This window comes from Anomaloglossus baeobatrachus, chromosome 2, assembly GCF_048569485.1.
Source record: "Anomaloglossus baeobatrachus isolate aAnoBae1 chromosome 2, aAnoBae1.hap1, whole genome shotgun sequence".
Classification (NCBI taxonomy): domain Eukaryota; kingdom Metazoa; phylum Chordata; class Amphibia; order Anura; family Aromobatidae; genus Anomaloglossus; species Anomaloglossus baeobatrachus.
Genome location: NC_134354.1, coordinates 546,621,236 through 546,649,122, shown reverse-complemented (window position 1 = coordinate 546,649,122; position 27,887 = coordinate 546,621,236). Strand labels below are relative to the sequence as shown.

Here is a 27,887-nt window from a genome sequence, read left to right as displayed (position 1 = left end):
TCCCTTTGAACTTTTATATGGTCAACATCCCCGAGGGTTGCTTGACATAGCCAAAGAAACCTGGGAAGCAGAGGTTACCCTCATAGGAGTGTCATTGAGTATGTGGCACAGATGCAAGAGAGGATGGCTGAGGTGATACCCATCGTGAAAGAGAGTCTTCTCCGGGCTCAAGAGGCACAGGCGAGAGTATATAATCGCTCTGCCAGGGTGAGACAGTTCAGCCCTGGCGACCGTGTGTTGGTGTTGATCCCTACTATGGAAAGTAAATTTCTGCTCAAGTGGCAGGGACCTTATGAAGTAGTCGAGAAACTGGGAGAGGTGAATTATAAGACCCACCAACCGGGTAGAAGAAAGCCCTACCAGGTGTACCATATTAATCTTATGAAGCCATGGCGAGATAGGGAAGCGGTGGAAGCTTCGTGTCTAGCTGCCAAGGTGGACGCTGATATCGAGGACGTCACAGTGGCAGAGACGCTGTCAAGGGCCCAAAAGCAGCAGTGTTGGGAGTTGCTTTATCAAAATCGAGATCTCTTTTCAGAATTGCCGGGGTGTACACAGGTTGTGGAACATGAAGTTCTGACGGAACCACACGTGAGAGTACATCTGAAGCCGTACCGGATCCCCGAAGGCCGCCAAGAAGTGATCTCAAAAGAGGTGAAGAGGATGCTGAGCCTCGGCGTGATTAAGGAATCAAGAAGTGGCTGGTCTACTCCTATCGTCCTTGTGCCAAAGCCGGATGGAGAATGGCGATTTTGCAATGACTACCGCAGGTTAAATGAAGTCTCAAAATTTGACGCTTATCCGATGCCTCGAGTCAATGAGCTCATTGAAAGTCTTGGGCCAGCCAGGTATATTACCACCCTTGACCTGACATAAGGGTACTGGCATATACCCCTGTCTCAAGCGACCAAGGAGAAGACGGCTTTCTCTACACCTGACGGATGTTTCCAGTACACCAGGATGCCGTTTTGGGTTGCAGGGAGCCCCAGCCACCTTCCAGAGGGCCATGGACCAGATCCTAGTTTCTCATCAGAAGTACGCCACAGCTTATCTGGATGATATTGTGATCTTCACCCCGGATTGGGGAAGTCATCTTCAGAGGGTCCAGGCAGTGCTGGATGCATTGCGGAAGGCGGGGTTTACCATAAACCCGAAGAAGTGCGCCATAGGGAAGGAGGAGGCCAGGTACCTGGGCTATGTTGTCGATAGGGGCCTAATCAAGCCACAAGTGAATAAAGTGGAGGCGATACAGAATTGGCCACGACCACTCTCTAAAAAGCAGGTTAGGGCATTTCTGGGAATCGTCGGATACTACCGCCGGTTTGTACCGAAGTTTGCTGGTTGGGCCGCTCCACTGACTGATCTCCTCAGGGCTGTGAAGCCATCGGTGGCCAAGTGTACCTCTGAGGCGGAGGTGGTGTTCCAGGACTTGAAGTCTGCTCTGTGTCGGCAGCTAGTCCTGGTGGCACCTGACTTTACAAAGGAGTTTGTGCTTCAGACTGATGCTTCGGAGGTCGGGTTGGGAGCTGTGCTGTCGCAGGAAATAAATGGCGAGGAACATCCAGTGCTTTACCTGAGTAGGAAACTCTCCTCTTGTGAGAAAAACTATGCCATTGTGGAAAAGGAATGCCTGGCCATTAGGTGGGCAGTGGACTCTCTAAAATACTACCTGCTAGGCCGGAAATTCAGGCTAGTGTCTGATCATGCGCCACTGACATGGTTGAGAAGTAGCCAGAGAAAGAATGCTAGGGTGACCAGGTGGTTTCTAGCCCTCCAAGACTTTGCCTTCCATGTAGAGCACAGGCCTGGGAATTTACATGGGAATGCAGATGCCCTGTCGTGGCTCCCCTGTTTAGTGGTTGATGGTGCTCATGCCCCCGGCTTTGGGCAGAGGGGTAGAATATGTGATGTGATCACTGGTGATGTGCACGAGGGGAGATATGTGTCGCTGCGACTATTGCAATCAGTGATGTGAACCCGGATGTAGTACTCCAGCACATTAGGTGCTGAGAGGGTTCATTTGTATTACCTGGGCCGGGTTTGTGTGGACAGCTAAAGAGATGGGTGGGATGGCTGTTCACGATATCTCCACCTCGGGGTGTGGTCCCAGAGGTAAAAGCCAGGCCTCTGGACAGACTCATGTTCTTCTGTTTAGCTCTGTATGTTCCTATGCTGGAGGCAGTAGTGCTGTCTTCTTGTCTATGGATTGTGACTGACGATAATAAACCAGGTGAAAATCGACACGTGAGGTGTTCCTGCATCCCTCCCCTACTACTGAGAGAGTGGCTCTACCACAATATTTATTTCTAGCACATATTTGAGATGTTCCTGTAAATCTGAAGATGTAGATAAAAGTAGTACTGCATCTCAGGTCCAGCTTATTCAGTCACAAATAAGAGTTTTTTAAAAAAGTTTTTTAAATGTGCTGTTATGCAAAATTGTTTGAAGGTGCCACCTGATTCTAAAGAGAATCTGTTATCCGGATTATGCTTGATAAAATAAAGGTTTGGGCATTATAGCACTGTTATTACTGACTTAATAGCTACGTTTAGTGTAGAAATCCACAGCCTCGTTGTTGTTTAATTACTGATAGACGTTTAGGTTTCCTAAGCTCTTCTTGCATTTGGGATGAACTGTGGGGCGGGACTATGGGTAGGGTCTTCGGATCTGCCCTGATCCCTCCGCTGCATTGAGGTCCCGCGCATGCGCACTACAATACTTTGATCTGCCCTGAGCAGGGCTGACCAAAGTGCACCTGCTCAGGACCTCAATGCCGACGAGTGTGCATGACGTAGGACGCCTCATGTGTCGCGGGCGGGGAGGAGGGTGTCAGCACACCGCGCTCACCCCTTCTGCTCGGGTCCGGCAGTTGCTCCTGGTGGCTCGAGCTGCGGGCCGGATCCCGGGGTGTCTCGAGCGACACTCCTCGCCCGTGAGTGAAAAGGGGGGGTGTTTGTTGGGATTATAGTTCGTGACGCCACCCACGGTTGTGGTGATGGCACCACCGCTGCTCAGTGTGGGGGTCCCGGGGATGGTGATGGGAGCAGCCAGGTGTTGTGTTGCCCCTCCGTGGGTAGGGGTTGGTGATCCCGGGGCCCGGTGAAGAGATGTGAAGTGTAGGGCCTGGAGGGCGCAGGGACGCGGGGGCAGCGCTATGCCTTGCGGCACTGTGGTACTCACTCAGCCTGAGACACGGACACAGTTTGTACGGTAAACCAACGGCTGGTAGGACGGTCCCACAGACGGTTGCACCTGCACTCCCGGTAGGTGACGGTGACGTCTCTCTTCCTTGCACCTGTTTGACTGATGGTAGCGGTGGATTCCCTCCGGTTACCCGCTCCCCGACTGCAATCTGGGCCGGAGGAGCTCTACACTTTGCCCGCAGGCGCTGGCCCTGGGGAAACTGGTGCCTTGGCGGTGGCGGTGTCTCCCCGGTAATGGTCGGGCTGTTGCCGTCAATCGGGACTTTGTTGCTGGGGGATCTGCGTCCCCTTCACTGACGGATTCGGCAAATTGGGCGACTCCTAGCCTTGCCGGGGTCCGAGAGGCCCCTGCCCTGGTGCTGACTGTCCTTCGGAACACTGCTCCAGACCACCGGGCACACAGCCAACGGGGTCCTTCCAGGAACTTCCAAACGGTCCCCCTCCGGACAGTCACCGCCGTCGCTGACCTTGCTGTTCTAGCCCTACACACACAGCTGGGCTCTCAGGCTCTGCGCACTCTCTGCGCTCTCTCCACTTCTTGCTTTCCTCCTTTTCCACTTTCCTTTCCTTCACTTTCACTTCTGGTTGTTTCCTCTAGCCCCTGCCTGGGCTACTCTGCTGTTCACTCGTTCATGTCCCTGACTGGACTCCTGCTCCTCCCTGAGCTTTCTGCCTGATCGCTTCCTGCCTCCAGAGTTGTGAGCTCCTTGGTGGGTGGAGCCAACCGCCTGGCCCACCCCCTGGTGTGCATCAACAGACTCTTGGAGGAAGGCAACAAGGATTTCTGGTTAGCAGGTGTGCCTACCTGGAGTGTGGGGTGTAGTGGTGTTGTTATCTGTGTCCCCTGGCTTGCCCAGGGCGACACATTCCCCCTTAGCAAAATGCAGACCGTCCGCGGGCTGCCGTCCTACACCGGTTTTATTTTTCTGTAAAAAGGGGATAACAGGTTAAACATAACATAAGCATTTTCAATCAACTCTTCCCAAGACGGGAGGCACATTTTACTTTTAACGTTTCAACGGTGTACGGTCACGGTTTCCGCTCTCTCCCACCCAAGCAACCTGGCCCTGATGCTGCCCCTAAAACCCAGGCAGCACCCCTTGACCCACAGTCCAGCACAAGTCACCCGAGCGGGATCTGTCCTTGCCCTCCAGAGGGTAGCCACCGGTCCCTTTGGTGGCTGGGCCCTGGCCTGCTCTGCTCAGGGCCCTCCCTCCAACCTGCCTCTCCGGAGGCGGCATTGCGGAAACGGTAACGGTACCCAACATATTTACAAGCCACTAACGTTTGTGGTTGCCCTGCAGAGTTCACGGGCTTGTCCATGGCTAGTTCCCATGCATTTTTAAACTTTTAACGGTCCCCACGGGGACAACGGTGCCGGCTCCTGCCGGTTGCTAATCACAGCTGACAATCAGGTGAAAACTCGGTTCAATCAGTGTTTTTCATTTTTCAAAACTTTCAACAAACTTTCAAACAAACACACAACACTCTTTTACATTTGTGGGCCCCTCTTACTCATAGAACGGTCTCCCTGTACCTAAGTGGGGGTCTACCTAGGTTGGAACGGGTGGACCTTCGGGGCCCGGTGTCAGTGGTGCTAGACAGTGGTGTAGAGGGAACAATCGGTTCCTCCTCCCTGCTATAGTGTGGGGCAGGCGGAGGTGCAGGGGGGCTGGGTACAGGTTCATCCCTGGGCACTGGCACTGGTTCTGGCTCACGGTTAACCGCTTCCACTACTTCTTCATCCACGGGTTGTGGGAACAGTATCACTGGAAGTATCACCGCGCCGTTCTGTGTAGGCCAGTTTGCTGGGAAGTCACCCATTACAGTGTGGATTACCTCTGCTGCCTTTTCCACTGGTGGAGGAACCGGTACTTCAGCCTCTGTTTTTAACTCTGGGGGGCATTTCTTTAGATGGTCCCGAGAAACTGTGGCCAGGGTGCCCCCTTGGTCACGACTGATCTGGTAGGTCTTCCCATTGTCCCACTCGGTGGGTTGTACGACGTAAGGGACTTGCTCCCACTGGTCATCCAGTTTGTGGGCTTTTCTCTTTCGTTTCAGCACCACATCTCCTGGCTGGAAAGGACCTGCAGGCGCCTTCTGGTTGAACCGGTGCTCTTGCTGTTCTCGACTTCGACTGAGGTTTTTCTCCACATACTCCTGGATTTGCCGGTACTGGGCCCTCCTCCGACTTTCCCACTCTGCCGTTGAAGGGAGTGCTTCCGGAGCCTCCAACCCCATCTCCAGATCCACCGGCAGGCGGCCAGGCCGGGCCCTCATCAGATACGCTGGGGTGCACTTCGTCGAGCTGGATGGGATATTATTGTACATGTCGACCAAGTCGGGTAACTTTTCCGGCCACATGTTCCGTTCTTCCAGCGGTAGCGTCTTGAGGAGCCCCAGGAACAAGTGATTCATTTTCTCGCACATGCCGTTGGTTTGGGCGTGGTACGGAGTGGTCCGGATCTTCTTGCAGCCGTACAACTGGCAGAATTCGTGAAACACTTCTGCTTCAAAAGCCGGGCCTTGGTCAGTCAGCACCTTCTCGGGGTACCCATGGGGTCGGCAAAAATAGGCCTGGAACGCTCGGGCAGCGGTTCGACCAGTCAAGTCCTTAACGGGGACTACCACCATGAATCTTGAGTAGTGGTCTACCATGGTCAACGCGTAGGTGTACCCACTTCGGCTAGGGGTGAGTTTGACATGGTCCAGGGCGACCAGCTCCAGCGGCTGATGGGTGACTATGGGATGTAACGGTGCCCTCTGGCTAGTCTCGTCCTTTCTCCTTAGTGTACAAGGACCGCACTCTCGGCACCAGGCTTCCACCGATTCACGCATCCCACTCCAATAGAACCGCTCCCTCAACAGCATCTCCAGCTTCTTCCACCCGAAGTGGCCAGCACCATCATGGTATGCCCGCAGGACGGTAGCAACCTCAGCTTGAGGAACGATCAACTGGCATATTTTCTCATGGGTCTTTGGGTTGATCAGCTCACGGTACAGCCTCCCTTGGTGTAGGTAGAGCCGTTTTCGTTCTTTCCACAAGCGTTGGGCTTCGGCTGGAGCGGCAGGGTCCATTCCCATAGCACCTTGTTCCACCAGGGTCTTGACAAGGCGGACAGCCGGTGCTTGGTCCTGGGCGTCCTGCCACTCTTGACTGGGCCACGAGTCCAGGGCCGCCCGTTGCTGACATACTTGTACCCTCTCAGTAGGCGGCTGGTGAAACGCAGGCAACTCAATCTCCTCGAGGTCGTCATCCTCACACCCCTCTTCTGACAAATGGGGCATCCGGGAGAGTGCATCTGCATTGATGTTGACACGACCAGCTCGGTACTTTATGGTGAAATCATAGTTGGCTAACCGGGCTACCCACCGCTGCTCCAGCGCGCCCAACTTGGCCGTGTCCAGGTGAGTTAGCGGATTGTTGTCCGTAAACGCGGTGAATTTTGCCGCCGCCAGGTAGTGGCGGAACCGCTCTGTGATAGCCCACACCAACGCCAATAGCTCGAGCTTGAAGGAGCTATAGTTCTCAGGGTTCCTCTCGGTCGGCCGGAGTTTTCGGCTGGCGTAGGCAATCACCTTCTCCTTCCCATCCTGGACCTGGGACAAGACCGCTCCTAGCCCCACGTTACTGGCGTCCGTGTGGAGGATGAACGGGCGCCCATAGTCAGGGTACGCCAAGACCTCTTCTCCGGTCAAGGCCGCCTTCAACTGGCCAAAGGACTCCTCATGCTTGTCCTCCCACAACAGTGGGGCTCCAATAGGTCTACCACCTTTGGTCTGTCCCACGAGGAGATCTTGCATGGGGGCAGCCATCTTCGTGTACCCCTTTATAAAGCGCCGATAGTACCCCACCAGACCCAGGAACTGCCTTACTTCCCTCACTGTGGTTGGTCTCGGCCAGCTCTGGATGGCAGTGATCTTCTCAGGGTCGGGGGCGACACAATCCGCACTCACCACGTGTCCTAGATACTGCACCCTGGGTTTCAGCAGATGGCACTTCGAGGGCTTCAACTTCATCCCGAACTTGGCAAGGGACGCGAACACCTCGGCCAGGTGCTCCAGATGGGCCTCATACGTCTGGGAATAAACAATCACATCATCCAAATACAGCAGGACGGTCTCGAAGTTTAAATGTCCCAGACAGCACTCCATCAACCGTTGGAAAGTCCCGGGGGCATTGCACAGCCCAAACGGCATGCTATTGAATTCGCATAGCCCCATCGGTGTGGTGAAGGCGGTCTTCTCCCGGTCCTCGGGGGCCACGGCCACTTGCCAGTATCCGCTGGTGAGGTCAAGGGTCGAGAAGTAGTTTGCAGTTCTCAGTGCAGCCAAAGATTCTTCAATACGAGGCAATGGATAGGCATCTTTATGGGTTATCTGGTTGATCTTCCGGTAGTCCACACACATCCGCATGGTACCATCCTTCTTCTTGACCAGTACCAACGGAGCGGCCCAGGGACTACAACTGTCCCGAATAACCCCTGCCTCCTTCATATTCTTCAACATATCCTTGGCACACTGATAATGTGCAGGGGGAATAGGTCTGTACCTCTCTTTGATAGGGGGATGTTCACCCGTGGGAATGTGGTGTTGGACCCCCTTGATCTGCCCAAAGTCTAGGGGGTGCTTACTGAAAACCTGTTCGTACTCCTGCACTACCCTGTGTACCCCTGCCCTGTGATGTGTAGGGGTATCATCAGTGCCCACATGTAGCTGTTGGTGCCACTCCTTGGTGTCCCCCTGGGGTGGGGAAGTGCTGGTGGTAGGTGGGAGTGTGGATGGACGGGCTTCCTGGATAGTGTGAGGGTCTAGGGTGAGCAGTTTGGCAATGGTGGCATACCGGGGAAGCCTAACCTCCTCTTCCCCACAGTTTAACACTCTCACAGGCATTCTCCCTTTCTTCACATCTACCACCCCTCGGGCGGCCACTACAGTGGACCAGTGCTCAGAAGGCATGGGCTCCATCATTGCAGGGTAGTCACGCCCCTGAGGCCCTACTGCTGCCCTACACCAGATCATCATCTCACTTCTAGGGGGCACAGTCAATGGAGCAACATCCATCACTCGCACTCCACCAATCTCCCCTCCGGTTGAGCTTACATGCTGGCGGTACATCAGGGCGCGGATCTCACGTTGCACAGCCCTCTGCCGGCTCCCCGCCGCCGTGGCGGCTAGCTGCTGCAAAAGGTTCAGCACATCAGCCATGCAGTGTTCCATCACATTGGTCCCCAACACTATTTTCGGGTTATGATCACTAGGCTCATTCATGATCACAATCATGCCCTGGTGTTGCAGTTCAGCTTGCCCCACTGTCATAGCCACCTCTTTATACCCCACCTGGGTCAATGGAAGTCCATTAGCGGCAATCAAATTTATACTATTGTCTGGAGGCGCTAGCTCGTCTGTGGCCCAATATCGCTGATACAATGTGTACGGTATGGTAGTTACCTGTGATCCAGTGTCCAAGAGAGCCATCACGGGTATGCCGTCCACAGCCACAGGGATGATAGGGCGGGCCCCGACGTATCGGTCTCGCCAGTCCGGGGGGCCACGGTGTTCTACTCCTGAGGATTGGCCCGGGGCCCCAGGGGTTGCTCGTTTAACGGGCACTGTCGGTAAACATGGCCCGGCTTACGGCACTTGTAGCAGATTGGAGGTCTGCTCCGCGGGTTGTTAGCGCTTCTCTGCTGCATCCAGGGAACATCTTCGGGACTGTCAGCAAGCTGTATCTGCGCTGGGGGCTGAGATCTGGTCAGAGGTTGTAGTGCAGCAAGGATTTTAGCAAGGTCTCCATCCAGGCGACGGACCTGGGCTGCCAGTTCTTCCACTGCGCTGCTCGAGGCTGAAGGTAGTAAGGAGGTTGGTTTGGCTGGGGCCGCCACAACAGGAGCTGTCTCGACGGGCCACGGGACAGGTTCCAGAACTTCAGCAGCTGGGGGCTGTAGTGCTTTGATAGCTCGCTCCTTTAACACAGCAAAGTCCACATCAGGGTGTTCCAGAGCCCACAGCCGGAGTTGTTTACGATCCTCAGGGGACCTCATCCCCTGTGCGAATTGCTCCACTAACATCTTGTTGCTATCCGCCTCATTAATAGAGTTCACCCGCTTTAGCGTGCGGAGGGCGGTCTGCAGACGTAGGGCATAGTCCCGAATGCTATCCCCAGCTCGCTGCCGGCACTGGTAAAACTGCATCCTCAGCTCAGCTTCAGTCCGGGTCTCGAAGGCAGTCTGTAGCTTCTCGAAGATGGTGGCTACAGAGAGCCGGTCCCCCTCGGCCCAGGTCTCCGCTTCCTGCTCCGCCGCACCAGTTAACTGGCCCAGCACTATCGCTGCACGTTGCTTATCAGTCAGGGGGTACAGCTCTAGCAACGGGTTAAGCTTTTTCCGGAAGGCCTGCAAGGCATCCGGTTTCCCGTCATACTGCGGTAGCCAGGCAGCTCCGGGTGCATAGGGCAAGGAAAACGGCATGACCTGAGCAAGCGCGGGGGCCGCGGCACCTCCCGCCAGTACGGCCGGGACCTGGGCAGGCCCATTCCCATCCGCGGGTGCCGCTGCGGCTGCGACCACCGCTCTTCCAGCGGCTCCGTCGGGCGCAGACATCTTGTTTCCGTCCCCCTTAGCTCTTTCCGGCCCCTCCTCTCTCGGGGCGGAGTTTTGGCCTTCGCGCCTCTACTGCTCGAGAAGACGCTCGAGCGGGAACTTTTCGCGCCAAAGATGGCGACTTCTGAAATTTTTCTGCCGGATACCTCCGGCGGTAACAAGGCGCACCTCTACCAGACGGCAGAGCGGTAAGATCCTGTTCGTGACGCCAAGTTGTCGCGGGCGGGGAGGAGGGTGTCAGCACACCGCGCTCACCCCTTCTGCTCGGGTCCGGCAGTTGCTCCTGGTGGCTCGAGCTGCGGGCCGGATCCCGGGGTGTCTCGAGCGACACTCCTCGCCCGTGAGTGAAAAGGGGGGGTGTTTGTTGGGATTATAGTTCGTGACGCCACCCACGGTTGTGGTGATGGCACCACCGCTGCTCAGTGTGGGGGTCCCGGTGATGGTGATGGGAGCAGCCAGGTGTTGTGTTGCCCCTCCGTGGGTAGGGGTTGGTGATCCCGGGGCCCGGTGAAGAGATGTGAAGTGTAGGGCCTGGAGGGCGCAGGGACGCGGGGGCAGCGCTATGCCTTGCGGCACTGTGGTACTCACTCAGCCTGAGACACGGACACAGTTTGTACGGTAAACCAACGGCTGGTAGGACGGTCCCACAGACGGTTGCACCTGCACTCCCGGTAGGTGACGGTGACGTCTCTCTTCCTTGCACCTGTTTGACTGATGGTAGCGGTGGATTCCCTCCGGTTACCCGCTCCCCGACTGCAATCTGGGCCGGAGGAGCTCTACACTTTGCCCGCAGGCGCTGGCCCTGGGGAAACTGGTGCCTTGGCGGTGGCGGTGTCTCCCCGGTAATGGTCGGGCTGTTGCCGTCAATCGGGACTTTGTTGCTGGGGGATCTGCGTCCCCTTCACTGACGGATTCGGCAAATTGGGCGACTCCTAGCCTTGCCGGGGTCCGAGAGGCCCCTGCCCTGGTGCTGACTGTCCTTCGGAACACTGCTCCAGACCACCGGGCACACAGCCAACGGGGTCCTTCCAGGAACTTCCAAACGGTCCCCCTCCGGACAGTCACCGCCGTCGCTGACCTTGCTGTTCTAGCCCTACACACACAGCTGGGCTCTCAGGCTCTGCGCACTCTCTGCGCTCTCTCCACTTCTTGCTTTCCTCCTTTTCCACTTTCCTTTCCTTCACTTTCACTTCTGGTTGTTTCCTCTAGCCCCTGCCTGGGCTACTCTGCTGTTCAATCGTTCATGTCCCTGACTGGACTCCTGCTCCTCCCTGAGCTTTCTGCCTGATCGCTTCCTGCCTCCAGAGTTGTGAGCTCCTTGGTGGGCGGAGCCAACCGCCTGGCCCACCCCCTGGTGTGCAACAACAGACTCTTGGAGGAAGGCAACAAGGATTTCTGGTTAGCAGGTGTGCCTACCTGGAGTGTGGGGTGTAGTGGTGTTGTTATCTGTGTCCCCTGGCTTGCCCAGGGCGACACACATGCACCCAGGCTTCAGAAGATGGAGGACAAAAATGTCCGAAAGAGGTTGCGCCAAACCCGAAGAATAGAGTCACCCATCCAACCGGTCTGCACCGCACCACCCGTTAGGTAAGTAGTATAAAGTGATTTTTACGTTCTACACAGCAGCCTCGGCTCTTATATACAGCATGTTAGAATGCTGTATATAACAGCCCACTGGTGGTCGCCGCAGCATATAGTCACCAAATCTGGTGACAGGTTCCCTTTAACCATACTGAAAACCATTAGAAATTATAATTTTGTTTTACACTTGAATAAAGAAGAAAAGAAACTGTAGAATTATGTAAATTAAATCTGAAGGTTAGGTATTCACAAAGTGTCAGTATTCACCAGCTTATGTACATTTTATCTATCAAATGTAATACTTTGAAACAGAATGAAAACACGTAGCTTCATATAAAAACTCGTAACAACAGCAATATTCCATCAGTGATGAAAGTCAGTGAAATGAAAGCTAAAAGATGAGACATTAAGGTAAGTGCTACTTGGAGACAATTCCTGGACTTATAAGACTGGAAGAAGACCCAAAGCAGTTTAACTTGCTGTGAGGGAATAAGGGCAGAAGACCTTGCTATTATAAAACTCTGATTTGGGGTGAAATGACGGTTGAGCGTTAGCATTGCTACATCTTTCTAGTTATGTTAACATTTATTTTTATTCCAAATTTTTTTTCTCATTATTTTGCTTTTGTTTTTTGAAAGGCATAGAAGTTCGGAGCATGCTCTGTCCAATCATATCCTGTCCTAGCTCTGCACTAATATATAGTTTTTTTTGTTTATTTTTCAGGATTTTCCTATCAATGATGCTGGTAGGATTGCTCATCAGAACTGTTGATGCTGTAAGTATGTTATAATCAATTATAATAATAAATACAAATTAAATATATGACTGTCTCTCAGTCGATGGTAACAGGGTATGTTCACATATGTAGGTTTTATAGTGAAAAACATTGATTGAGATACATAGTTGTGTTATAAACTCTTTACAGCCTTTGCAGTGATGAATCATGCTTTATAGGTGATTTTAGTGTCGCGGGCGGGGGACAGACCACAACCGGGGGGTGACTCAAGGCGCTCGGATCTGGGCGGTGGCTGTGGCTTGAGTGGCATCCGGATCCGGGGCTCACTCGTCCGTCGCCCACGAGTGAAAAGTGGTTATTTACAGGGGACAGAGTCTTTGTCAGTGACGCCACCCGTGGGTTGCAGTGAGGGATGGTGACACCGCCGCTGCCTTGTATGTGGGTGCCCGGGGCTGATGGGCAGCAAGGATGGAATCCCCTCCACGGGTAGGGGAGGTGTAGTCCCAGGGTCCAGAGGATGGTGAGGGATTGCAGGGAGCAGGCAACTCACAGTTTGTTATCGTGGTGCTGGATGAGCTGGTGCTGATTTGGACGGTCAGTAAACACACACAGTTTGTATTGTAAACCAAGCTGCCAGTGACTGGTAGCCTCCGGCGATTGCATTCGGGTTCTACACACAGATATACAGCCAGGGGCCCTTTCTTCTGCACTTTCTGTCTGTCTCTCTTGTCTGGACTAGTCCACTTGAAATGGTCTCAGGAACGGATCCCCTCTCTCGGCACCAGCGGGCTAAAACCCTGCCCCAGTCGGCCTCAGGTTCCCCGCGACCGGACCTCCGTCGCCTGTGGTCCTCACTGCCACCTAGTCAGCGTAGATACTCCAGTCGTCCGGTGGTCTGGGGCTCCAACCCCGACTACCATCCTCTCCAGGGAGCTCCAACTCCTTCTGTCTGCTCTTCACTGACTACAGCTCAAACTGAAACTCTTCTTTGTCACTTCCTGAGCTCTTCCCGTAGGTCCCTCCCATTACCCTGGGGGGGGGTGACTGGGCCTGATTGGCTGGTGTATACCTGTATGGGGACTGTGTTGGTGCCAAAGAGGAGAATGGCCTGCGCTTTGGTGGATTTGTGCAGGCTCTGTGAAAACCTGGTTTTGCCAGGGCGTGACATTAGCGTACCCATTCCCTTCTACTAAAATGCTTTAAAAATATTCAAGCACAAAACATATTTGTGTCCAGTTATGCTTCACAGTGTAGGAACTCATTTAGGTATATGCTAACATGTCATTGAGACCTGTCAGAAGATAGCATAGCTGATTGCCATTAGTCACCAAAAACTTACAGTATTCTATATGACAGACAATATATCAATTGTGCTGATGTCATTCTACAAATAAATCTTAGCTTTAGGCTTTTGCATCTTATTCAAATGATATTTAAAAATGTGTGAAGGAAAAGAAGCTATTCATTCCACTAGTTATCCATTCATTCTAGAATAAAATTGTAAATGTATGTCACTCATATACAAAACTTACAAAATTGTTGCACTTAAAGGGAATCTGTCACCAGATTTTTGCCATGTTATCTGAGAGCAGGATTATGTAGGAGCAGAGACCCTGATTCCAGTGATGTGTCACTTACTAGGCTGTGTTTTGCTATATTTAATGCAATAATGCAATCAGTGTTTTATCAGCAGGAGTAGTATCACTACAGTACAAACTGACGTCCTACCTCCTATTCCAACTACACCTCCAGCACTGATTAACAGCTTTCTGTCAATATACATTGTACACAGAAAGATGCTAATCAGTATTGTGGACTGGGTTGAACAGGGCTCAACATTATGAGCACTGCTAGATCTGCAGCAGAGAATACAGTGATTCCATTACAACTGCTGCACCCGGTAGATTAAGTGAGGGTCTCTGTCCCTACATCGTGCTGCTGTCAGATTACATAGCAAAAACCTGCTAACAGATTCCTTTTAAGTTTTACATAGTTACATAGTTAGTTACTGTACATAGTTACATAGGTTGAAAAAGACCTAGGTCCATTTAGTTCAACCTTCCCCACCAATTCTACATTTTGTCCCTAAAGCCTGCTTTACACGTTACAATTTATTGTGTGATCACGTTTGCGATAGCACCCGCCCCCATCGTTTGTGCGGCACGGGCAATTTGTTTCCCGTGTCGCACAATCCTGTAACCCCCCGTCACACGTACTTACCTCCGACGCTGTGGACGGCGAACATCCACTTCCTGAAGGGGGAGGGACATCCCGCCCACCTCCTTCCTTCAGCATTGCCGGCGGCCGCAGGTAAGCTGCAGTTCATCGTTCCCAGGGTGTCACACGGAGCGATGTGTGCTGCCTCGGGAACAATGAACAACAGGACGTGCGATTTTTAGAAAATGAGCGACATGTCAATGATGAACGAGAAGGTGAGTATTTCTGCTCGTTCATAGCCGTCACATGCTTCGATATCACTAACGATGCCGGATGTGCGTCACTTACGACGTGACCCCGCTGACATCTCGTTAGATATATCGTAGCGTGTAAAGCCCGCTTAAGTCTCTTATAACTAACAATGTTGTGTGTACTGAGGAAATCATCCAGCCCTTTTTTAAAAGCTGTTATAGTATCTGCCATTACTACCTCTTGTGGTAGGGCATTCCATAGTCTGACTGCTCTAACTGTAAAAAACTCTTTCCTATTTAGCTGCTGAAATTGCTTTTCTTCCACTCGCAGTGTATGCCTCCTGGTCCTTAGTATTGTCTTTGGAAGGAATAAGTCATGTGCCAGTCCTTTATATTGACCACACATGTACAGTATATATACATATAAATGAGATCTCCTCTGAGACGTCTTTTTTCTAAGCTAAACAAATCTAACTTTTTCAACCTCTTATCATATGGGAGGCCTTCCATTTCTTGTAGTAGTCTAGTTAACCGCCTTTGAACTGATGTAACTTTTGAATGTCCTTTTTAAAATGTGGAGCCCTTCCAGATGGGGCCTTACAAGTGATTTTTAGAGGGGTAACAATACGGTGGGATCACGGGATCTATTCTCTCTTTTTTATACACCCTAAAATCTTGTTTGCTATAGCAGCTGCTGCTTTCTTCCCTTTAATGTATACGCAGTTATAGGATTACTCCGTCCTAGGTGCATTACTTTACATTTATCAACATTAAATCTCATTTGCCAAGTATCTGCCCATTCTGACATCTTACCCAGATCTTTTTGTAATATTGTACTATCAAGGTCAGTTTTTAATATCCTACATAGTTTGGTGTCATCAGCAAAGACTGACACTTTACTATCAATCCCATCCACAAGGTCATTAATAAAGGGATTAAAAACAATCAGTTCTAGCACAGATCCCTGCGGCACCCCATTGCTGACTATAGCCCATTTAGAGAATGTACCGTTTATGACTACTCTTTGTTTCCTATCTTTTAGCCAATTCCTTACCCAGTTGCATATAGTTTTCCCTAGTCCTTGCTTTTGAAGCTTTAGTATAAAGCTATTATGTGGTACAGTATCAAATGCCTTTGCAAAGTCCAAATAAATCACATGTTGGTTAGACATGACTTATCATTCATGAATCCATGCTGTCTGTCAGTTATTACATTATTTTCTGTAATATATTTTGCATGTCATCCCTTAAAATGCCCTCAAAAACTTTGCATACTACTGATGTCAGGCTTACTGGATGGTAGTTGCCTGGATCCACCCTCTTACCTTTCTTAAATATCAGTACCAAATCAGCAATTCTCCAATCTGGAGGCACCAACCCTGTTACAAGTGAGTCTAAAAAGATGAGATACAGTGGTCTGGCGATTACGGAGCTCAATTCCCTCAATATTCGTGAATGAATGCCATCTGGCCCAGGGGATTTGTCAATGTTTAGTTTACTCAGACGCAGGCGTACTTCTTGTATTAAATTAATTATATCGGGTGGTGAACTTTGATTTTTCACTTGTTGAATGATCCCTGGTACAGTCAGTTCCTTGGTGAACACTGATGTGAAGGGCCTTTTTAATATCTCAGTCTTTTGTTTGCCTCTATAACTAACTTGTTATTATATTTTAAGGGGCCGATACTATCCTTTGTTTTCCTTTTGGCATTAATGTATTTATAAAAGATTGGGATTTATTTTAATGTCCTTGGCGATTTTTGTTTCAGTAGCTAATTTTTCTTGCTTGATTTCTTGTTTGCATTTCTTATTGATATCTTTATACTTCTGAAATGCTATTTCTGTATTCTCAACCTTCAAGAATTTAAATGCCCTTTGTTTTTGTTTTATTATACTTTGTACAGTCTTATTTATCCATAGTGGTTTCTTTTTATTCCTGGCCATTTTATTAACAGAGGGTATACATTTTTTACAGGACTCAAGTAGTGTATCCTTAAACTTACCTCATTTATGTTCGGTATCCCCAGTTACCATAACATTGTCCCAATCTACACAGTTAAGCTCTTTCCTTAATTTGTTGAAATCAGCTTTCCTAAAATTGCAGATTTTTCACTGTTTTCTTTAAACAATCAACCAACTACAGTGGTACCTCGCTTAACGAGTAACCTACTTAACGAGAATTTCGCTTAACAAGCAAAGCTTTCTGTAAATTTGTAACCCGCTTTACGAGAAAGCTTTGCTGGACGAGCGAAATCCTCACTGCACACACTTCCAGTTCCGTTCATCCACCGCACTCTGACCCGCACTTGCAGTCCACACAAACACACACATGCACGCACAAACACACACGCACTCACACACATACAGTATTATGCTCACCTTACCTTCCATTCCACCGCCGGCCTCATGGTTCTTGTAGTTCCCGGGTACATCGCGGCGAACTACAATATACCATGAGGCCGGCGGTGGAACGGAAGGTAAGGTGAGCATATAATATCTGTACCTTCCGTTTCATCGCCGGCCTCCTGGGTCCTGTAGTGCGCCGCTCTGCTCCACTCCAGGCATTGGCATCCATAGCAACGAAGCAGGAACTTCCTGGTTTGTGTCACCGCTTGTCAAAGGCAGCGCACTGGCCAATAAAAGGCAAGCGGCTCTGCCTTTGACATCAGCGCTCTGGCAGGAAGTTCCGCCCTCGTCGTTATGGTTACCTGATACACGGCCCGCATCGGAGAACAGCAAGTCCCAGGAGACCGGTGATGGAACGGAAGTTAAGGTGAGCATATAATATGTGCGTGTGCATGTGTGCTTGTGTGTTTGTGTGTGTTTGTGTGAGTTTGTGTGTGTTTGTACATGTTTGTGTGCGTTTGTGCATGTGTGGAATGATAGAATAGGGGACCAGGATGGGACATTTAACACATTGTGGAACGAATTGTCAACATTGCAATGATTTCCTATGGGAAATCTTGCTCTGCTGAACGAGTAACTTGATTAACAAGCACAGTCCCAGAACGGATTGTTCTCGTTAAGCAAGGTTCCACTGTATTGTTATCTGTTCAGTCATATGTATTACATCATCATTTTAATCCATTTCCATACAGTTTATTATATCAAAGCTATTTTATAGTGTATCCATCATTAAGACCACCCCCTTCCTGAACTGCATATAGGGGCATACAGGTCTTTGAAATGTAAACCAATGATACATTGATATTGTCAATCTGTTGATGCATACCAGAGAAATTAACATTTTTATTTGTACCCAAACTGCTTTGAGCGTGACTGAGCACCTGAGTCACTGCCTCCCAGAGTTATTTTTCCCACACAGCATCAGCCTCTAGGGTAGGTGCACACATTCAGTGTTAGCAGTAGACATTTCTGCACCATTTCAGCATCTCTTGGTAGGAAAATTGCTGTGTTTTTGCAGTGTTTTTACATGCAGTTTTGGTGCGGATTTTTCCCCATTCAATAGTATAATTGAAATCTGAAATATTGGTGTGATCCATGAATCCCGTACCTGAAAAACATGTACATTTAAAATAAAAAGCTTTTTAAACTCACCTTTTCCAGCGATGCTGTCTTCAGTCGCTGCTCTCTGCTGCTTCCAAGCCGGCTAATTAGTATCATAAATATGCATTATGCACTGCACAGCTGACAAGGAAGCAGTAGCAGCGGTGAGACAGCGACCGGAGACAGCATCCGGGAGAGTTCAGCACCACAGACAGCAGCGGCGTGGACAGGTGAATATAATAAAGGCCTGATGTCCGTGTATTATCACGCATAGCACACGGAAATCACATGTGTGCCAAAATCATGGCACACAGAGGGACATACGCACCTTTAACACATCAGTGAAAAATGTCTGTGTTTTCCACTGACATGTGAAGGGTTAAATGGGCTAAGATAGAAAGAGGAAATGAGACAAAAAAAAAACAAATGTTCCTATAAAAGACAGCAGGGCAATTCATTAAGACTAACATTATGTATGCCAGTCTTAATGAAGGGCTCACTAGAGTGCAGTGTAACAAATTCATTGAGAAGCTCACACCACTTAATGAATTTGGCATATCTCAATGGCGTATCCCTCCTAATGCCTTGCCAGGGACTGGAATAGTATTTCTGGCATGAGAAATGCTGGCAGGTTTGCTGAAATTCATGGGTGGACGTAGCCATGTCTCATCCTGTGCCAGTTGTGCCCATAGTAATAACATTTTTACGTAACTTTTTCAAGTTTTTTAAAGCATTTTACACCATTTTTCTGGCTTAAAAGCTTTGATGCAATCATTCCCATTGCCTTAATTTGCTGTAAATTAAATTTCAATTAAAGAGTCTTATGAACATAAGTTATCACCCATCATTACGATAGGTAATAACTTATAGATCGGGGGATTCCTACCACTGGGACCCTCATAGACTGGCAGAACAGGGCACTATTATTCTGTTAGAATGGAGTAGGAGTACACATACAGTTAGGTCCAGAAATATTTGGACAGTGACACAATTTTCGCGAGTTGGGCTCTGCATGCCACCACATTGGATTTGAAATGAAACCTCTGCAACAGAATTCAAGTGCAGATTGTAACGTTTAATTTGAAGGTTTGAACAAAAATATCTGATAGAAATTGTAGGAATTGTACACATTTCTTTACAAACACTCCACATTTTAGGAGGTCAAAAGTAATTGGACAAATAAACCAAACCCAAAAAAAAATTTTTAGTTTCAATATTTTGTTGCGAATCCTTTGGAGGCAATCACTGCCTTAAGTCTGGAACCCATGGACATCACCAAACGCTGGGTTTCCTCCTTCTTAATGCTTTGCCAGGCCTTTACAGCCGCAGCCTTCAGGTCTTGCTTGTTTGTGGGTCTTTCCGTCTTAAGTCTGGATTTGAGCAAGTGAAATGCATGCTCAATTGGGTTAAGATCTGGTGATTGACTTGGCCATTGCAGAATGTTCCACTTTTTTGCACTCATGAACTCCTGGGTAGCTTTGGCTGTATGCTTGGGGTCATTGTCCATCTGTACTATGAAGCGCCGTCCGATCAACTTTGCGGCATTTGGCTGAATCTGGGCTGAAAGTATATCCTGGTACACTTCAGAATTCATCCGGCTACTCTTGTCTGCTGTTATGTCATCAATAAACACAAGTGACCCAGTGCCATTGAAAGTCATGCATGCCCATGCCATCACGTTGCCTCCACCATGTTTTACAGAGGATGTGGTGTGCCTTGGATCATGTGCCGTTCCCTTTCTTCTCCAAACTTTTTTCTTCCCATCATTCTGGTACAGGTTGATCTTTGTCTCATCTGTCCATAGAATACTTTTCCAGAACTGAGCTGGCTTCATGAGGTGTTTTTCAGCAAATTTAACTCTGGCCTGTCTATTTTTGGAATTGATGAATGGTTTGCATCTAGATGTGAACCCTTTGTATTTACTTTCATGGAGTCTTCTCTTTACTGTTGACTTAGAGACAGATACACCTACTTCACTGAGAGTGTTCTGGACTTCAGTTGATGTTGTGAACGGGTTCTTCTTCACCAAAGAAAGTATGCGGCGATCATCCACCACTGTTGTCATCCGTGGACGCCCAGGCCTTTTTGAGTTCTCAAGCTCACCAGTCAATTCCTTTTTTCTCAGAATGTACACGACTGTTGATTTTGCTACTCTAAGCATGTCTGCTATCTCTCTGATGGATTTTTTCTTTTTTTTTCAGCCTCAGGATGTTCTGTTTCACCTCAATTGAGAGTTCCTTAGACCGCATGTTGTCTGGTCACAGCAACAGCTTCCAAATGCAAAACCACACACCTGTAATCAACCCAAGACCTTTTAACTACTTCATTGATTACAGGTTAACGAGGGAGACGCCTTCAGAGTTAATTGCAGCCCTTAGAGTCCCTTGTCCAATTACTTTTGGTCCCTTGAAAAAGAGGAGGCTATGCATTACAGAGCTATGATTCCTAAACCCTTTCTCCGATTTGGATGTGAAAACTCTCATATTGCAGCTGGGAGTGTGCACTTTCAGCCCATATTATATATATAATTGTTTTTCTGAACATGTTTTTGTAAACAGCTAAAATAACAAAACTTGTGTCACTGTCCAAATATTTCTGGCCCTGACTGTACATGACCACCACTCCATTCATTCTCTACGGTGATGCTGGAAACAGCAGTTAGCAGTCCCACTAAACAACCCCTTTGACATGTTCATTATGGGATCAAAGGGGCTTTTTTATTAGGGTCACATGAGGATTCCAATGGAATCTAGTGGCTCAATAGTGTAAGAGATAAAGAAGAATAATGGATAGTAAGCAAGAAAAGAAAATCAAATTTATGTTTGGACATAATGTGCTTGGTAAGTTCTGAGAGGCGAATCTGCTTCTCTTCAGGAAATAAATAACTTTACAAGACAGGAGTAATCTTTAACCTCGCAGGCCAGTAGACTAACTTCTGTTTTATATTAGTGGAGGAGGCGGTTGGCTGGTGTTAAAGGGCAGGCAGAATTTCTCTACAAGCTTCACAGATTGTATCGTGAGAAAAAGGAAATCATACCGGAATTTCAGATGTCATGTGGGAGAGAATGCATGGACACACTGTTTGGAAGCCATTCATCCATGTTATTAGCACAGGGGGAATAAATGTGTGTGACAGGGGTAATATGCAAAGTTCATAATTAGTCATCATTACTATTATTTTCCTTTCAGTTACAATAAAGAATTTAAATGAAAATGAAGGAAAATCCTAATATAGACTTATGGATTCTTCATATTAAAATATTTTATTTTAAAGGCACACTTTATTCATTGATATTTTCTGCCTGTACCAATTTTCTAAGAAACAACAAGCAATGCCAGCTCCTTTGCCAGTGTATGCTCCTCAATTAAGTAGATTAAGTAAATTACAGATACTCTAACTGAAAAGGCCCTGCCATCATGCAAGAGTTATGTAAGTGCTGGTGTCGCGGGCGGGGAGGAGGGTGTCAGCACACTACGCTCACCCCTTCTGCTCGGGTCCGGCGGTTGCTGCTCAGTGGTGGCTCGAGCTGTGGGCCGGATCCCGGGGGTTTCTCGAGCGGCACTCCTCGCCCGTGAGTGAAAGGGGGTAGTTGGGTGTGGGGATTGTTTATTGTCCGTGACGCCACCCATGGTTGTGGTGATTTCACCACCGCTGCTCAATATGGGGATCCCGGGGATGGTGATGCGGAGCAGCCAGGTGTTGTGTTGCCCCTCCGTGGGTAGGGGTTGGTGATCCCGGGGCCCGGTGATGGTTTGAGAGGTGCAGGGCCTGGTGGGCGCAGGGACGCGGGGGCAGCGCTGTGCCTTGCGGCACTGTGGTACTCACTCAGCCTGAGACGTTGACACAGTTTTACGGTAAACCACACGGCTGGAAAGACGGTTCCCATGGACGGCTGCACTTGCTCTCCCAGTAGGTGACGGTGATGTCCCTTTTCCTTGCACCTTTGTTCTATGTCGGTAGCGATGGGTTCCCACCGGTAACCCGCTCCCCGGCTTCAAGCTGGACCGGAGGAGCTCTACTCTTTGCCCGCAGGCGCTGGCCCTGAGAAACTGGTGCCTTGGCGGTGGCGGTGTCTCTCCTACACTGGTTGGGCTGTTGCCTTCAATCGGGACTTGGTTGTTGGGGGATCTACGTCCCCTTCACTGACGGATTTGGCAAATTCTGGCGACTCCAAGCCTTGCCGGGGTCCGAGAGGCCCCTGCCCTGGTGCTGACTGTCCTTCGGAACACTGCTCCAGACCGCCGGGCCACTACCCGTCCGCGGTCCTTCCAGGAACTTCCAAACGGTCCCCCTCCAGACAGTCACCGCCGTTGCTGACCTTGCTGACCTGTCCTGCACACAGCTGGACTCTTCAGGCTTTGCACACTCTTTCTTTCCTGTCACCACTCTTGCTTTCCTCCTTTACCACTTTTCTTCCTTCACTTTCACTTAGCTGTTTACTCTAGCCCTGCCTGGGCTAATCTTGCTGTTTACTCTTTCATGTCCCTCACTGGACTGACTGGTTTCTCCCGCCTCCAGAGCTGTGAACTCCTCGGTGGGCGGAGCCAACCGCCTGGCCCACCCCCTGGTGTGTATCATCAGCCTCTGGAGGAAGGCAACAAGGATTTTTTTGGTTAGCTTTGGTGTTCCTAACTGGGATGTAGGGTGTGGTGGTGTGTGACCTGTGTCCCCTGGCTTGCCCAGGGCGACACATTCCCCCTTAGCAAAATGCAGACCGTCCGCGGGCTGCCGTCCAACACCGGTTTTATTTTTCTGTAAAAGATAACATGGTAAAATAATAACATATGTACATTTTTAATAAATCTTCCCTTAACGGGAGGCACATTTCTTAAACGTTGCATAACGGTTTACGGTTACGGTTTCCGCTCTCTCCCACCCAAGCAACCTGGCCCTGATGCTGCCCCTAAAGCCCAGGCAGCACCCCTTGACCCACAGTCCAGCACACGGTACCCGAGCGGGATCTGTCCTTCCCCTCCAGAGGGTAGCCACCGGTTCCTTTGGTGGCTGGGCCCCAGCCTGCTCCGCTGAGGGCCCTCCCTCCAACCTGCCTCTCCGGAGGCGGCATTGCGGAAACGGTAACGGCAAACAACTATTTACAAGCCACTTAACGTTTGTGGGTGCCCTGCAAGTTCACGGGCTTGTCCATGGATAGTTCCCATGCAAAACTTTTAAACGGTCCCCACGGGGACAACGGTGCCGGCTCCAGCCGGTTGCAAATCACAAAGATAATCTGGTTACTGTTCGGTAATCATTTCCTTATCATTCTTTCCAACTTTTAAACAACAAACTGTGGTGGTCCCAACGGGGACGGTGCAACGGGCATCCGCTGCCCTACTCCAGACTTTCAGGCTCAGGCGCTCCTTCCAAGGGAGGGGGCGCGGCGCTCACTCGGGACTCTTGGCTGCCCCTTAACTTAGCGTCCAGCGCAAACCACCCCCGCTCCCCACAGTGCCGGGTGTATTGCACGATGTCTCCCGGCATTAGGTTGCGGCCGGGATGCTCCTCAGGCAGGTGGGCATTCACATCCCGCCGGGCTACAAACACTTCGGCCTCCAGGCCCGGCTCGTAGATGAACCCGTAGCCCCGGCGGACATCAAACCGCCTCACCTGCCCCTCGTACAACGGACCCCGGACACGGAACGTGGCCTGTCGGAGATTCTCTTTTTCTTTGATAGCTCGGGCCACCAGCTCGGCCTTCTTTCGTTCCCTCTCGGCGATCTCCAGGCCCAGCGGTACCGGCTCCCTATCCCAATACGGCGCTGCTGCCAGCGCCGGCGCACGGGTCGGGCCCCGCGGGACATCCTGGACGTTGCCCACTGTCAGGAATCTGGGCGGCATGTCCCGCGGTGTCTTGGCCTTGGGCGCTGCCTTGCAGCAACAACCCGGCGCTACCTCAGCCGAGGTGTGGGGGATGGGCATAGGGGCTTTCCGCTGCTGGGCCTTCGGCTCGGAGCGGGTCATCGGCTCCGGCTCGGGGGATTTTTCAGGGGATGCCTCCGGTTCAACCTTCGGAATCTTCCACGGTAACACCTCCGGTTTACTGCGGGCTCCGGCTACAGGTCGGTCCGCCTGGGCGGGGACGCCGGGTATTGCTACCGGTTGCGGTGGTAGCAGGCCTAGTGGCGGGGTCACGACCTCCGAGACGGGTGGCGAGGGAGGCAACGGGGGGAGAGGGCTTGGACCGGGCCCCGCAGCCGCGATGACCGGCCCTTCCAGGGCATCGGGACGTGGGTCACTCACCCTCCCTTTCTCCGCTTCCTCCTCGCGTCTCCGCACGGTGGCTATGACGTCCGCCATGTCGGTCTCCCACTCCTCCATGAGGAGCTGCATCCTGACCTGCAGCTTTTGGTAGAGCTGCGCGGTTCGGATTTCCACCCACGCCGCGGTTCCAGGCGCGGGGGCTACGGTGTCGCGGGACGGCATCCACATGGTGGCTTCTTCTTCCAGGAACGGTATGTCTGCAGAGTCCTGGCGTCCCTGCTTTTATAGCTGCAGCTACATGCAGCCAGCCGCCATCGCGTCCCCCTTAGCTCTTTCCGGCCCCTCCTCTCTTGGGGCGGGGTCTTGGCCTTCGCGCCTCTACTACTCGAGAAGACGCTCGAGCGGGAACTTTTCGCGCCAAAGATGGCGGCTTCTGAAATTTTTCTGCCGGATACCTCCGGCGGTAACAAGGCGCACCTCTACCAGACGGAAGAGCGGTAAGATCCTGTTCATGACGCCAAGTTGTCGCGGGCGGGGAGGAGGGTGTCAGCACACTACGCTCACCCCTTCTGCTCGGGTCCGGCGGTTGCTGCTCAGTGGTGGCTCGAGCTGTGGGCCGGATCCCGGGGGTTTCTCGAGCGGCACTCCTCGCCCGTGAGTGAAAGGGGGTAGTTGGGTGTGGGGATTGTTTATTGTCCGTGACGCCACCCACGGTTGTGGTGATTTCACCACCGCTGCTCAATATGGGGATCCCGGGGATGGTGATGCGGAGCAGCCAGGTGTTGTGTTGCCCCTCCGTGTGTAGGGGTTGGTGATCCCGGGGCCCGGTGATGGTTTGAGAGGTGCAGGGCCTGGTGGGCGCAGGGACGCGGGGGCAGCGCTGTGCCTTGCGGCACTGTGGTACTCACTCAGCCTGAGACGTTGACACAGTTTTACGGTAAACCACACGGCTGGAAAGACGGTTCCCACGGACGGCTGCACTTGCTCTCCCAGTAGGTGACGGTGATGTCCCTTTTCCTTGCACCTTTGTTCTATGTTGGTAGCGATGGGTTCCCACCGGTAACCCGCTCCCCGGCTTCAAGCTGGACCGGGGGAGCTCTACTCTTTGCCCGCAGGCGCTGGCCCTGAGAAACTGGTGCCTTGGCGGTGGCGGTGTCTCTCCTACACTGGTTGGGCTGTTGCCTTCAATCGGGACTTGGTTGTTGGGGGATCTACGTCCCCTTCACTGACGGATTTGGCAAATTCTGGAGACTCCAAGCCTTGCCGGGGTCCGAGAGGCCCCTGCCCGGGTGCTGACTGTCCTTCGGAACACTGCTCCAGACCGCCGGGCCACTACCCGTCCGCGGTCCTTCCAGGAACTTCCAAACGGTCCCCCTCCAGACAGTCACCGCCGTTGCTGACCTTGCTGACCTGTCCTGCACACAGCTGGACTCTTCAGGCTTTGCACACTCTTTCTTTCCTGTCACCACTCTTGCTTTCCTCCTTTACCACTTTTCTTCCTTCACTTTCATTTAGCTGTTTACTCTAGCCCTGCCTGGGCTAATCTTGCTGTTTACTTTTTCATGTCCCTCACTGGACTGACTGGTTTCTCCCGCCTCCAGAGCTGTGAACTCCTCGGTGGGCGGAGCCAACCGCCTGGCCCACCCCCTGGTGTGTATCATCAGCCTCTGGAGGAAGGCAACAAGGATTTTTTTGGTTAGCTTTGGTGTTCCTAACTGGGATGTAGGGTGTGGTGGTGTGTGACCTGTGTCCCCTGGCTTGCCCAGGACGACACACTGGGTTTGTAGTGCTTTGGGGCTGTGTGGTAACTAGTGGCACCAGCAATTTAGTTTGGGTAGAGGCAGGGCTGTATTTTGCCTTCATGCTGCCCTAGACACATTAAAGGGAACCTGTCATCAGAAATTTTGCTTCAAACCTTAGGCTATGTGCCCACGCTGCGGATTTACCGCGGATTTTGCCGCGGATTTGCCGCGGATTTACCGCGGATTTTCCGAAAATCTGCAGCAGCGGCACTTCCAAGCCATTTCAATGGCATTTTGGAAATGCTGTGTCCATGCTGCGGATTTTTCCGCGGCGGATTTGCCGTGGATTTTGATCCGGAAAAATCTGCAGCATGTCAATTATTGTTGCGGATTTTGGTGCGGATTTTGGGTATAGAATGGGGAAAAAAAAAATCCGCATCAAAATCCGCGGCAAATTCGCGGTAAATCCGCGGCAAAAATAAGGTGCGGATTTGCCGCGAAAGTCACGGATTTTCATGCAGAAAAATCCGCAGGTACATTCTACCGTGGACACATAGCCTAAATGTTTCCCCCTCTGCAGCTCCTGGGCTGCATTCTAGCAAGGTTCCTGTACTTTTTGTGGCCCCTTTTAAACCAAATTAAATACTTTATAAACTTGTACCTTTTGCTATGTAAATTTTGTAAATCGTCCATGGGGGCGGGCTCTCTGGTGACCGTTGCTGTTCCTCCAGCAGATTTACTCCGCCCCCCCCAACGCTGAATTTCATATCTCAGGACGCCGCCCCTGGGCGCCCGTGGTCCCGCGCATGCGCTATGCGACTGTAGCGGTACTGTGCACTGGTGCCGTTTTGCGCAGGCACGAGGTTATGGGCGGCGCTGTGAGTGTCATCAGCAAGTGCCGCCCATAACCTCGTGACCGCACTTTCCCCTCTTCCTCCAGCGTTCTGTGCAAGCGCTTGCTGGCCAGATGACCAGACGTCACGTCTTTCCTATCTTGCCCTGCTGCAGGGTAAGATGGGAAGGAGGTGACGTCGGGTCATTTGGCCGGAGAGCGCTTGCGCAGAACGCTGGAGTCAGTGGGGGAAAGCGCGTCCACGAGATTATGGGTGGGCACTTGCGATGCAATCACAGCGCCGCCCATAATCTCGTGCTTGTGACACACGTCACCAGTGATCCTGGCGTGGGCGGCACCTCGGGCGCAGTGGGCGGCGTCCTGATGGATGAAATGGAGCGTGGGGGGACGGCGTCAATGTGTTGGAGGAACAGCAACGGTCACCAGAGAGCTCGCCCCAATGGACGATTTACAAAATTTACATAGCAAAAGGTACAAGTTTATAAAGTATTTAATTTGGTTTAAAAGGGGCCACAAAAAGTACAGGAACCTTGCTAGAATGCAGGCCAGGAGCTGCAAAGGGGGAAACTTTTAGGTTTCAAGCTAAATTTCTGATGACAGGTTCCCTTTAAGTGATCGCGCCCCTCACTGACAACGTAAAACTGAGTCTGTGCACAGGACATCTGTGTAAGACCGATCTACTCAGTAACACATTTGAAGAATTGCTAAACACTAAAATAATGAAGATCAGCACTTGCTTACTAGCACAATCAAATTTCAATTTCAAAAAATAAAAAATATGACAGTGTTTCCCAACCTTTCCTCCGCCTGAAAAACTCAAAGGATCTGTAAAGGCCATGATGTGCACATACCCTAACAGTTCACATACCCTTTAGATATAGTAGTTAAGGTGCTCGTACACAGACTACAGTTGACTGAACACGGAGATAGACAGGATTGGCCGACAGTCTGATTGTCAGGGAGATGAGGACCCAGCAGGTCCAATTTTGGAGATGAGCCACCACCAGAGATGTCTGGTAGCGTCTGTCTCATAGAGAACACGAGCACTCACCAA

The 27,887-nt window shown here is 51.0% G+C and overlaps 1 protein-coding gene across 1 annotated transcript in view; it reads left to right on the top strand.

Annotated features, from left to right (window-relative positions):
* The window catches only part of COL4A2 (collagen type IV alpha 2 chain), a 359,463-nt gene that overhangs the window by 20,604 nt on the left and 310,972 nt on the right, over positions 1–27,887 (top strand). The window contains exon 3 of the mRNA XM_075336673.1: positions 12,110–12,161. Coding sequence (XP_075192788.1) covers positions 12,110–12,161 — 52 coding nt within the window. The remainder of the gene's footprint in view (positions 1–12,109; positions 12,162–27,887) is intronic.